The following is a 13,580-nucleotide window of genomic DNA, read 5'->3' as shown; positions in this document are numbered from 1 at the left end:
TGACAAACACAGTGCAGTAGCTTAATGAACAGTTAATGCATTTGCTACTGCCCCATTTGCTTCCTTTGAAGGACTGCGACATTCACTGATTCAATAAAGACTTAATGCATGCATTCACTGTAACAATGTGGAATACTTTGAGTTTGACTCTGACCCTTAAAGTTCAGTTGATTTTTATTTGTGCATGCTTTCCTGGTTGCGTCTTTCCTTCTTTTTGTTGAATCCTTGTTTTGATAAAGTGCTTGTAACAGTTTGGATCCATAACAGGGGGATAGCCCCAAAATAATGTATTGCAAAGTTGAGGAGTGGTTTTGCAGTCAAATGTTTCAATACTATCTATACCACTGTATTTCAGCTTTAGCGTCTCCTGGTGCTGGCATGCTTGGGTTCCCTACTCCAGCCACCCCTTCTCCTGCCATGTCTCTCAGCAGTACCCCAACCAAGACTCTTCTTCAGACACCTCCTCCTCCTCCTCCTCCTCCTCCTCAACCCGCCGCACTTCCTCTTCCTCCCACTCCTTTGGCAGCAAATCAGACTGAGCAGCACATAAAAGAATCTGAGAAAGACAAGAAGTTAGAGAAGCCCAAGGTGAAAGAAAGAGAAGCCGACACTGCCCGTCCCGAGACCCCAGTTGTGAAGAAAAGGGAAAAGCCCTCGCCGCCACTTTCGATGCTAGGAAAATTGGGAAGTGAGACCCAGATGGATCCAGCACAACTGCAAGCACTTCAGAATGCCATTGCTGGTGACCCAGGCTCCTTCCTAGGGGGACAGTTCTTGCCTTATTTCATCCCTGGCTTTGCATCTTGCTTCTCACCCCAACTTCCTGGCGGAGTGCAGGGGGGATACTTCCCTCCTCTGTGTGGAATGGAGAACCTGTTCCCCTACGGCCCTGCAATGCCGCAGGCTATTGCTGGGCTTTCTCCAACTGCCCTGCTGCAGCAGTACCAACAGTACCAGCAGTCCCTCCAGGATTCCTTACAGAAGCAGCATCAGCAGCAGCAGAAACAAAGTGAACTGCAGCAGAAAACGCCCCCTATGAAGTCAACGAGTGCACAGAGCAACTCTCTCAAACCAAAAGAGGCTATTGAAACTAAGGATGATAAAGGCTCTTCAACAGAAAGCACAAATGAAGATCCCCAAACGAATACCAAAAGTTCAGGCTTTCCAGATGCATTTATCGTTCCGTCCATCAAACACGAGTTTATATGCAGAAAGTGCCAGATGATTTTCGCTGATGAAGACTCAGCAGCTCGCCACCAGAAGTCCTTCTGTTACTTTGGTCACCCGTTTATCGATCCGCAAGAGACAGTGCTTCGCAAGGCCGTGAGCAAGTACAATTGCGTAGCCTGCAACGTGTCCGTCAGCGGGAACGAAGCACTTGGCCAACACCTTCAGTCGAGCTTGCACAAAGAGAAAACAATCAAACAAGCAATGAGAAATGCCAAAGAGCATGCTAGATTATTACCTCACTCAGTCTGCTCCCCTTGTCCTAACACCACATCTACCTCGCAGTCTGCAGCTTCTTCTAATAACACCTTGCCTCATCTCTCTCACTTGTCCATGAAGTCCTGGCCAAATATTCTTTTCCAGGCCTCAGCCAGGAAAGCTGCTTCCTGCCCATCTGCTTCTCCTCCTCCCCTTTCCTTGCCTTCAACGGTTACCTCAACTTCGTGCAGCACCTCAGGGGTTCAAACCTCACTACCCACCGAAAGTTGTTCAGACGAGTCTGACAGTGAGTTAAGCCAGAAGCTGGATGACTTAGATAACGCGTTGGAAGTCAAGGCTAAGGCGGCGTCCGGCCTAGATGGCAATTTCAGTAGTATCAGAATGGATATGTTCAGTGTGTAGGTGTGAAAAACGGATCCCTTGCTTAAACGAAAAAAGACTTTTAACTGCAGTTCCAAAGTTTCTCTAACCCAAAAAATTACAGTACCAAAAGATTGACTCAGGATTGTTTTTCCCATATTGATATGCTGGCAAGAAAATGATTGATTTTTGTTATGGACAGAACTGTTGCAGATGCTTGACTGAGCTTATATTGTATACAAAAAAAACATGGAATAGGAAAACTCTCACAAGTTCTTTTGGAGCTTGATTCAAGCCAAAAATTCTCACGATAGCAAATTGCACCTCAGCTGGATTGATTTCCAAATGCTAGCATGTACTGTATGGGATAATGATCCAGAACTTTCAAAGAGAATTTCTCTTAGTTTAGTTAGGTGTAATTCAGTAGCTTTAAATTCTCAGGTCAGAACATAACATTTCTCATTTGTTGAAACAGCAACGAAGCCTGCTTATAAATGGCTTTTACCAAAACATGTCAAGCTTTATTGGAGGCATTTCCTTGATGTGTGTAGTGTACCAAGAGACAATATAACTGTTACAGGACAACGCGCATATCCTTTTAGTTTGCCCTACGAGAGAGTATGCTTTTACCACTGAGGGAATTTAGAATGGTGAATTCATGTGTATGCCCCTGTGTTTGCCAGTTTGTATTGCCACAAGCTGTATTTATATACAACACCCTTTTTTCTTGTAGAATATACTAATAATCTGTGCCAACTCTTACCTTCTTTCTTTTACCTCTCATCACTCCCTTTTCTGAAGAGGTAATAATTCTAGTTTTGATAGACTCTTGAACATTATGTGAATAGGACATTTTTTCATTTGTGAATTGCTATACTGTTACGGTACTTGCTTGTGTCTGGACTATAGTGCACTTATTTGATTTCATTTTTTTTTTTTTTTTTTTTTTTTTTTATTATTATTATTATTTGAGGTAGGCCATGTCTTAATTTAATAGATATCAGTTTTTCTGTGTTTGTTTGTTCATTTGTTTGAATTATTATTTGTGTGTAGTTCAGCAGCAGATTGGTCCACATTTGTTAGACGTTTCAAACCTAACAATCCAGAGACATTTAACAATTGGTGCATCCATGAAAGTAGTACTGTATACTTGAAAAAGTGCAAGTTGGACAAAATGTGTTGAAAAATGGTATAAACATTTGCTTCTTTTAAACAAGAAAGCTGCTTTTTTAAAAGGGGGACAAAGCATTTGTTTTATAATTTTTTTTTCTTTTCCTGTACTTCTGTAGAACTGAACACAGTGTTACCCCTATACACTGCCATATAGTGGATAGGCTGTTTCTTCCATTCTACTTTGGGCACTTCTGTTAATGTCATGAACATAGACCATTTTCCATCATATTTAGTGATACTTGGATTACAAAGTATTATCTTATGACGTTATGCTGCTACTGTGTAATGTTTTTTTTTTTTTGTTTGTTTGGTTTTGTTCATTTTTTTCTAAATCGCTTGCCATACATTTTCTGCTTCCTACTAGACAGAATACTGATTCATCACAAAGTACATTGCTTTTACTATTTTTATTTCATTTTCTTTCATTTTTGGCTGTGTAACTTAAAGAATGTGAACGCTGTCAAGGGTGTTTAATTTTTACGAATCACTTTCTGGTTTGATACAGTTGGACAATGTGATTCATTCCAAAGTAACAGAAGGCTTAATGTATGAAAGTTAAAAGGCTCGTGAACAAAGAAAGCTAAGCTGTTGTACATATTCGTAGTTGGCTGTGCATGGTACAAATTTATTAATATGAAGAAATGCAAAAATGTATTGCTTTTGGTATTCCTATTCTGAGATGAACAAGTAGCATGTAATGCAACTGTTTGACAGGTTAAATCAAATCATGCTTAAAAATTGTTTCAAACGATGAAATTAAGTAACATTTCATTTTACTTTATATTGCTGTACAGGTGTTTTTTCTGTTTAAGGTAAAATGTCACAGTTTTTAATTCTCTTTTTTGTGGACTTTTTAATGTTCTTATTTGGATTTTTAATATTTTAACGCTTATTTTAATCCTGAAGACACTTTTTGATTGTGTTTCACAAGAGACATCTTTGCCTCCTAAGGTGCAATCCTGCCTCTGTCCAAAACATGAGCGACTGTCCTGATTCCAAAGGCTTTTAGAACTCGGCTTTTGCCTTTCCCTGAATGTGGAACAGCATTTAGAGACTGAGCTGTCAGCTAGCACCGTGCGCTAAGGTGTTAGCCTGGACCAGAATGCTTCCCACACAAAGGACTGGTAAAGCAAAAAAAAAAAAAAAAAAAAAAAACAAAAAAAAAAAATTAAAAATTAAAAAAAAAAAAAAAAAAAAAAAAAAAAAAAAAAAAAGGGAAAATACAAAAACAAAGGATGGTCCAATAATGTAATTGTACATAAATGTTGCAACTGCACAGCAGCCAAAAAACCTTTCTACGGATGGATAGTGTCAAGCATAGGAGGACAACCTTCTAAAGGTTGATATTAGGATTGTTCTTCTGGATATCAAAGGGATGATCAAGGCGTAATCATATTCTACACAATACGTACTTTCAACGCCTGGGTAACATAGGAAATGCACCCCAAGGTTTTAATAAAAAAAGATGCCCCTATGGCGAAAACTTTAAATAAACTAAACCAAAAATGTTATTGATGTTTTATATATAGAGAGTAGTCTCATTAGTTTTTGTTACTGTAATGTTTGAGGTCTCAGCTGTACCGTATTACGGTAATAACATGGTTTTGAAACTTTTTTATTTTGTCACAGACCTGTTGTCATAGTTGAAATGACGTTTATTGTAGATGGTATTTGAACAACTTCTTCTGGAAATAGTTCATCAAGTATGTTTGTTGCTCATTGTTGTGATACATTAAAAACTGTATCTGCAAACCACTTCTGTGCCTGGCATCACTGTCTATGTTTCTTTGTGCTTTCACATGATTTCTGCATTTTAGCTATCAATAGCGTCACAAGAAACCGACACAAATTCGAGGAGCCCATCCTTCCCGTCCTTACCCTGAGCTCATGCTGCCAATGAGCTAGAGAAGAGGTCACATTATCCCTAAATCCACACTGAGAACATTTTTAATTTCACATGGTATGCCTTTACATGTTATTTGGTTGTAATCTGGCTTTATCCAGATGCAATGGATTATCTGTAGAAGTGTCAATCTCAAGAGCCTTTCTGCAGGTATTTGTCTAAGCTTCTCCCCTGGAAGAGATAATGGATTATTCATCAATCTACCAAGCAGATCATCCAGCCGCGAGTTTTAACTGCTTTTCAGCAGAGGAAAAAAGGACTTTGTGTCTAATCGCTAGTCATTTTTAAAACTTGCACAAAAAAGACTGTGCATAATTATGCTAAATCGCTTGCTTTTAAAACAAACCAGACGCAACTTAGTAAGGTCTATCACATCTCATTCAGCAGTTTCTCTTCATGGTCCAACTGCAGCTAACGTTTTCCATTCCCGTTAGTGACTAGGAATTGATTCTCCAGAGTATTTATCCCAGGTTTGATCAGCAATTCCAAATTAGTCATATATATTATATTCTAATCAGTGTGTCCCACAAATCTTTTTTGCAGCCTTCGCTTGGATGTCATTCCTGTTATTTTTCCTGTATCTTGAGGGTCACACTATTCTGTGATTGGATAGGGTTTGACCTTTGGAAGAACAATAGCAGAAGGCATTTCGTTCTGCCCTCTCTCCAACACCTTCTCTCTATCTTTCCACAGTTGTTTGCTGACATTTAAGACTCGGGAACAGATCCCAGTAGCTCTGTACGTATCTTATGCCATGTGATCTTGGTAAATTGTTCTATTGTTTTGCTGTGGAGTAGGAGAGGACTGATGTTAATCCACAGATTTGCACTAAAGGAGTCCGTCTGCCCTTGATATTTGCCACACATAATTATCACTAAAATACTGCATTTTTAGATGTTCGAAGATGATTGAAATGCCATCAAATACTTGGAAATTGATTATCGCATCAAGTAAATCTGTCCATACGGGATGCTTGTCATTTAATGGCAGTACTTATACAGTCAAAGCGATGCAGCTGATGTGTCGTATGCTAATATTTATTGACACATTTATGGTTGATATTTTCTCAAGCCATTTGTTGGATATGGGGAGAGTAAACTGAATAAAAAGTGATTGGATCTTTGTCTCTCATGCTGCTGAAATCCCAAGTGTAGAATACTAATTCCTGTATTTGGTCCCTGAACTCAGGTCTTTCATTTTAAACAGATTCAATTATAATTAAATTCTGCACATGGGAATATATCATTCTTGCACGATCCCTAATTTACTGTGGCAAATATTATATTATCCTAAACAAAAACGCACCAGTCCGGTATTTTTATTAATCCTGTTTTTTTGTTTTATCCACTATACATTCCCCTATAGATTTCTATTTTATGTCCTTCTTTAATCTTACCTCTTTTTTAATCTCCTCCTCTCACCGTTGATCACACGAGCTATTTTAGTTTGTTCTTTGATTCATAAACTTGCTCTGTTCCCCACACCTGTGCTTCATTTACCATGTGCACCTGAGCAGTTCCACCAGATGTGTTCGCAACAAAATTGCTAATAATTTATGCTGGCCTGACTGTAGAGGCCTTGTATTAATAGAACATTTCTGCATTTGTGACATAGACATAGATCAGTTCTCTAATTCCAATTTGCATATATATTAGTAGTGCATTTGTGTTTGACTCAGGCATATCTGTTTTCTCGAATAAACTTTGTTTTATTAAAGGGTTACTCCTCCGCGAAATGAAAGTTTTGTCATCAATCATTTACCGCCATGTCGTTCCAATCCCGTAAAGGTTCATATTCAGTACACAATTTAAGATATTTTGGATGAAAACAGGGAGGCTTGTGACTGTCCCATTGACCATTGAGGTTCAGCTAACACAGAAAAGCATATTCTTATCTGCGTGCAGCGTTATTCTTCAAAATGCCTCAACGGTAATGGATTTGTTGAATAAAGTTGTTATTTTTACATACAAAAAGAATTCACGTTTCTTCATAACGTTACGATTGGACCACTGATGGCAGATGGACTTTTCTATGTCTTTCATACTTTTCTGAACAACAATATATTTACTGAGTTCTCACAAGATAGCAGGTTTGAGTCTGAATCCAATTCGCTCTGGCTTTCCTCACACGTTCTTGTCGATCTATACCGTCCTGTCGCATTAATGCAAAAAAGGCCCGATAAAAACAGGATTACAGGTGATACCTCATCGAGACTTAAACTTAAATACGACACATATGTTCCAAGCAGCAGACAAATATGAAGGAAAGCTGAAGGGATAAAAGAATTGTTCCATTCTGAGAGCGAAATAAGCTTCTAACGTTGCCAATATCCATGTAGGCGATGTGCTCAACAAACACAAATATCTAAGGAACGGAAGAGTAAGGAGACCAGAGAGATATCTAAATAAGCCAGAGAGCTATACCTCTGAAACAAATGCTGGCAAAAAAAAAAAAAAAAAAAAAAATGCTGTTTCGAACCCACTGGGACTTCCCAGGCAGATTGTTCTGTTATGTTTTCTGATATACTCCGAAAACCACACCTCCCAAATGGCTTGAGATGAAGGTTGGGAGACACTATTGCTTAAGACAGATAAAACTAGTTGTATGATAGCATCCCTCACAAAGAAATGTCTTATTTCTTTCTCCCAAACAAAACAATACTTCTCTGCTGATGTTCAGTGAATTCTAGCTGAGGCCACACATCTGAAGAAACGCGCTAAATTGTTCAACACCTGAGGCGTTGACGGTGTTTAAAGCACAGCGAGGCGTTTTGTAGATTTGATGATACAAAAGGAACGCCTCAATTTTTTTGTTAGCTTTTTGAATTGTGCATAAAGTTTCAGGTTTTGTTACATAAAATGCCTGTGTTACGCTTCAGACAGCATGCTTTTTCTTCCTCGGAGTTGAACTATTCATACTGCTGAATAGGAAAGCGGCTTTTATAACTTCCAACTTTTATGTTTCTTAAATCAACAAATGGCCGTGGATATTTCAGCTGTTTAAGGGAGGGCAGGCTGAAATAGCAGATGCTTTGTCAAAGCCGTCAAACATAAAGTCTGTTTGAATTACGCGAAATCTGTTCGGGATACATAGACAGTGCGATGCAAAAACAAATGTCCGATTTTATATAATCATAACAATGGAAATGTAAACATCCACTAGAGATGAGTATTTGCTAATCTTATTTGGAGCATTTTGTTTACAAACCTTGCGTGTGACGTTCATGATGTCATAAAGGTCTGGATGGTGACTAAAGCAAAATATTACAATCAGATTTTTTGTGCATGAGTTGCTCTTGGTTCTGTTTTCATTATTTAGATGGACAGATCAAAGTTTAAAGGAACAGTTCACCCAAAAATGAAAATTTGCTGAAAATCTACGCGCCCTCAGGCTGGGTGAGATGTGAATTAGTTTGTCAAAGCAGATCTGGAGAAATTTACATTACATCAATTCCTCACCAATGGATCATCTGCAGTGAATGGGTGCCATCAGAACGAGAGTTTGATGTTCAAGTAATTCACATGACTCCAGTTTTGCTTGTAACCTGTGTCTGATCTGTGCATATTTCTCTCCTGATTCAGACAAGACGACTATTTACTTGAGAAAGCAATATTACGGACACTCAACTCATATTTTAAGCAGTAGCAATGGTTTGACATTAAAACACTTTGCAATAATAACATTACAGCTTTTTTCCTTGAAAGGTGTTAACTTTTGGATTATTGTGATGTATTTATTAGCTGTTAGAAATCTCATTCTGACGGCACCCATTCACTGCAAAGGATCCATTGGTGAGCAAGTGATTTAATGCTAAATTTGTCCAAATCAGTTGTGATGAGAAACCAATTTGTATATATATCTTGAAAACTTACATTTTCAGTAAGTTCTCATTTTTGGGTGAACTGTTCCTTTAAATGCAGCAGTAAATTTTACCATGCATATTTATTAAAGCAAATAAATATGCATACATGTGACTTTTTTTTTTTAAGTAAACCAAGTTTCAAGTAGTAGTGAGCAGTTTTTAAGTCATATATCATTAAAATTTCACTTCTGCCACTGATTTATTGGCTTTTGAAAACTGTCTTTACTTCAAGGGAAGAGCAGAAACTTCTTGAAAGTCTCTTTGGTCAGAAAGTGTCTGCTAAGAGCATTACTGTAAATATTAATGTAAAGCAGTTTGGATTTGCTTTTCTTCACAATGTCTACTCGAGGGAAGCAAGGCCAAAACCTAAATCCTTCTCTTAATTTACTTCCAGCGCACGTTCCACTGGGACCGCCGCGAATTGAGGTTGAGACTCTGCATAATACAATATTCTTATTTAATTGTTTCTTACACTGGAAACAACACTATGGCAACCGCAGTAAACATGTCATGTTTCATAACTCTTTAAATACATTTTAAAAAGCATTTAAGCAGAGGTCTGAATTTTTACGAGCGCTTGGTTCTCTTTCAGAAATAGAGCTGACATTATGAGTGAATGATGTAAAGGTGAGCAGGGGTCCTGGTTTAACTGTAGCCCTGCTGCTGATTATATTATACTTTTTTGCACACATATATATATATATATATATATATATATATATATATATATATATATATATATATATATATATGTGTGTGTGTGTGTGTGTGTGTGTGTGTGTGTGTGTGTGTGTCTGTGTGTGAGAAATGTAAAAAAAAAAACAACTCTAACATTGAAGATAAACCTTTCTTGTACTGTTTGTAACTCTAAGAATGAAGATATGTTTTTGTCATGTTATGTTCGTTTTTTTTTGTTATGTCACACCATAGGGCACAGTCAATTTATAGATATTGAAATAATATTGGTGATGATAGTAATAACACACACACACACACACACACACAATAGCATTATTATCGCTATCATTACTATTATTAAAAATCACGACATAATATTACACATACACTCTTTTCAATTTTATATATTGTATGCATTTCAATTAATTCTTTCCAATGTACTATAACATATTCAGTGTAATATCCCATCATCTGATAATGCACACACGCATATTTATGTTGTTTAAATATTTATTAATTTGTTTATTTATAAATACGTTTTTATTAACAGTGCAGTATGTGTCAGTGGTTGTTCATCACTTTAGAAGGGTTTTAACAGTTGAAATGATTTAGTGAAAGATGTTTACAATATGTGTTCAAAGGCCAACATTCTATCTCCTTCATTCAACACAAAACATTTCCGTGTTATGCATATTCAGACTCAGAATATCACAGTCCCGCATGCCTGTTACGGACTTCTTCTGGTGCAACATTATTCATTTATTCATTGCAAAGATGTTGAACAAGAGGCCAGCCATTGTGTTCTCAGAGTGCGTTTGTGTGTTTTGGCAGTGCCTGTCTGAGTCCTCCCTGCATATTTACAAAGAGCACAGCCATATGTAAATTACAAAGCAGTGCATCACACACGCCTGAGCCCCACAAAAGACCCTCTCATTTCCAAACATGGGACTTGGATTACAAGCGTTTTCCCCTCTAACCTGTTTACTACTCGGAGTGTGTGTGAGACGGGGAAATCACAGGTCAGGGCTCAAGTGTTGATGTCACGCCTTTCGCCACCTTTATTTGAGCATAAACGCAAGCGATATTTGCATGTTTTGTCTCTCGTGCTATGTATATTTGGTTGCAACCGAACTTTTAAAATCTGCGTTATTTTAATGCAGCGTATTTCAATAACCACAAATAGTTATGAATCATGCGTTCACTGTAAATTTCTTATTGATCTCAGACTGTCCGGTGAATAAATGTAAGCCCAGGGAAACACATAAAGACAAGGTTAACTCTTGATCTGTGTCAGTGTATGAGTCATTATTTTGTCCGCAAAGCAACGCGGCCGTTTGCCGATATCTTCGTGTGCGTGTCCACGTCCTGTGACAACTCTTTATTTTCTCGATTTTTACTCTTCAATCACATTTTAATCGTTATATGGACATTGATTCATTATAAAACAGATGCTTGTCAACACCTCTGCCGGGCTTGCGGTGTTTATTTAGGGAATCGTGGGTAATGCGCACACTCATTAGTTACTCTGAGGCCCGACCTGATCATGTAGACATCAAGCCAGCACATTTGCCACTGATCGCCATAATAACCCTTCACAAACCTTAAAGTCATCTCCACTTTTCATCATCTTCATTATTTTCCTTTGTGTGTGTGTCAGGACTTTCATTACAGCCTCAGATATGACACAACAGCTTACATAAACAAAAGATATTGCTATACATATATTTGTGTGTGTGTGTGTGTGTGTGTATACACACAATTCATATTATACATAATTATAAATGTATTTATCAATATATGACTATATTTGATGAATTGATGTCTCTTGATTTAGTGTCACAATTTAACGAATCCTTGCATCAAATTAGGATTGCTTTATATCGCATCTGATATATGTGACGTTTAATATATACCCTCTGATATCTATTTTTTTTTCTATTACATTAAAATCATAATGATGTCATTTGTGCTGTACAACATTTCCAGCATAAATGCAGAGAGTAATAATAGGTATATTTGGTTATTCATATATATCATAATCTTTGTTAATATTTATAGAGATATTTCAATACAAGTGTTTTTTTATTTTATTTTTAAAAAGCATTCTTTTGCCACCACAAATAACTTGTTAGCCATAAACCTAAATCACAAATATATCATAAAAGTTTCTTATTCGTCTTCTGATTAATTCATTCTTTCATTTCAGTCGTTCAGATGAATATATGTTAACACTTTACAACGAGGTTCATTAGTTAACATTAGTTAACTACACTAGTTAACATGATCTAAGATCGAATGCTTCTACAGCATTTATTTCAGCATTTGCTGCTGCATTATTAAAATCACATTAGTTAATGCGCCGTAAATGAACATGAACTAACAACGAATGACTGTATTTTTATTATAAGAATAATAAAGAGTGTAATATATGTTGATCATTGTTCGTTCATGTTAGTTAATACATTAAGCAATGTCTAAAGTGTTACTGAATATATAAAATAATTGTATCATTCATGAGCAGACACAAGCAAATACGATTCAGAATTAGCGTGAAAGATTTTTACTCATCTCAAGGACACAGAATCCAGTCTGTCTCTAGAGAGGCACTTTTGAATTCTGGTGACCCGAGACTTCCCCTGACGTAGATATTCAGTAAAAAAAAAAAACATGCCTGGTTCTTTCCTCGTCTCTGCTTATGCCATATTCAAATATCCATTGTCAGGACTACCTGGTGTCAACGAGAGGATATCATATAATTGTAGTACTTCGTCTTGCTCAACTACTTCACCAACACTGCATCACGACTGAATAGGTGAGAATAACCATTAAAATGCAAAATTACTAGACGTGCAACCTTCTCATAGTGAAGTTGGTCTTTGTGATGAAGCACCCGACCCCCCCTCCCGCCGTAGCTGAAATTCACAAATGGCCTCTCGCTGGAAAGATGGTGTGGCGTTGTGAGCTTGGCTGGGCGGACGCTTATAAATCACCAATGGGTAAAGGGTTTTTAATGCAGCACTCTGCGCTCGCTGCCTCCATTTTCTGTCACAGCACAGTAAAAGATGAGAGGCCCGGGGGGAATACCAGCCCCCAAGATGCTCTGAGCCGAGCTGTAGGTCATGCTGTGTGCCTCTCAATGGATAAATACATAAATACATGCAGCGATGCAACACTAGGCATAAACACCGCTGTGAAATAGAAATGCATGCACAAAAATAGGTTTCAGTACGGTTAGACTTTTGAGCTACCATCAACCCTGTATGATATCCAGGAAATAATATTCAGAGGCTTTGTGATCTTTGAAAACCTCATTTCATATGTACATATTTATAAATGACAAAGTACATTTTTAATGTTTCTGTCTAAAATAACATTATTTCTTTTATATATATATATATATATATATATATATATATATATATATATATATATATATATATATATATATATATATGTATTTTAACACAAGCACACACACAAACCCACTACCTTTGTGTGTGTGTATGTATACTTTTGTAATTGTAGTATATATATTTAATCATAAATCTATAAATCCACGTATGAATTGTTCATAATTTTATGTCTATGTATTAATGGTTTGTTTATGATTGTGCAGCTAACAAATGGTTCTGTAGTAAAGTAGTGTACAGAAATGAATTAGTAAATTAGCTTATGTGCAGTTAGATTTTCTAACAAGCATTAACGTGGAATGGGAGCAAGAAAATAATATTCAGAAGCTTTGTGATGGATTAATAAATGATCGAGGGCATATTTTAATATATTTATACAAAGCAAATTTTAAATGCTGGTTTACACAAACACACCGTGACACTTTTTGCCCTTTTTTTTTATCTAAGTCAACCTGAATTCACCCCATTTAACAACATTCAAAAATGGTTTTATATTGCTATTTTGCATAATTTTATTGACATTAAATTAATCATGAATAACTTCATATTTTAACCAGTTTTTAAAAAATAATAATGATAATAACAAATGCACTTTTTATTTTTTACTGATTTTATTTTTTCACTGCTGAAAATTCAGCTTTGCATCACAGGAATATGTTTAAAATTAATTATTGTAATTAATTATTCTAAAAGAAATTACGTTTACACACACACACACACATATATATATATATATATATATATAGTA

The 13,580-nt window shown here is 36.6% G+C and overlaps 1 protein-coding gene across 1 annotated transcript in view; it reads left to right on the top strand.

Moving 5' to 3' along the window:
• The window catches only part of zfhx4 (zinc finger homeobox 4), a 71,889-nt gene extending 67,155 nt beyond the window's left edge, over positions 1 to 4,734 (top strand). The window contains 1 exon segment of the mRNA XM_043226395.1: positions 356 to 4,734. Coding sequence (XP_043082330.1) covers positions 356 to 1,848 — 1,493 coding nt within the window. The 3' untranslated portion in view covers positions 1,849 to 4,734.
• Positions 4,735 to 13,580: the final 8,846 nt, after the last annotated feature.

Source organism: Puntigrus tetrazona, chromosome 24 (genome assembly GCF_018831695.1).
Source record: "Puntigrus tetrazona isolate hp1 chromosome 24, ASM1883169v1, whole genome shotgun sequence".
Classification (NCBI taxonomy): domain Eukaryota; kingdom Metazoa; phylum Chordata; class Actinopteri; order Cypriniformes; family Cyprinidae; genus Puntigrus; species Puntigrus tetrazona.
Note: the sequence above shows the minus strand (reverse complement) of the source record. Positions and strands in the feature narration are given on the sequence as shown.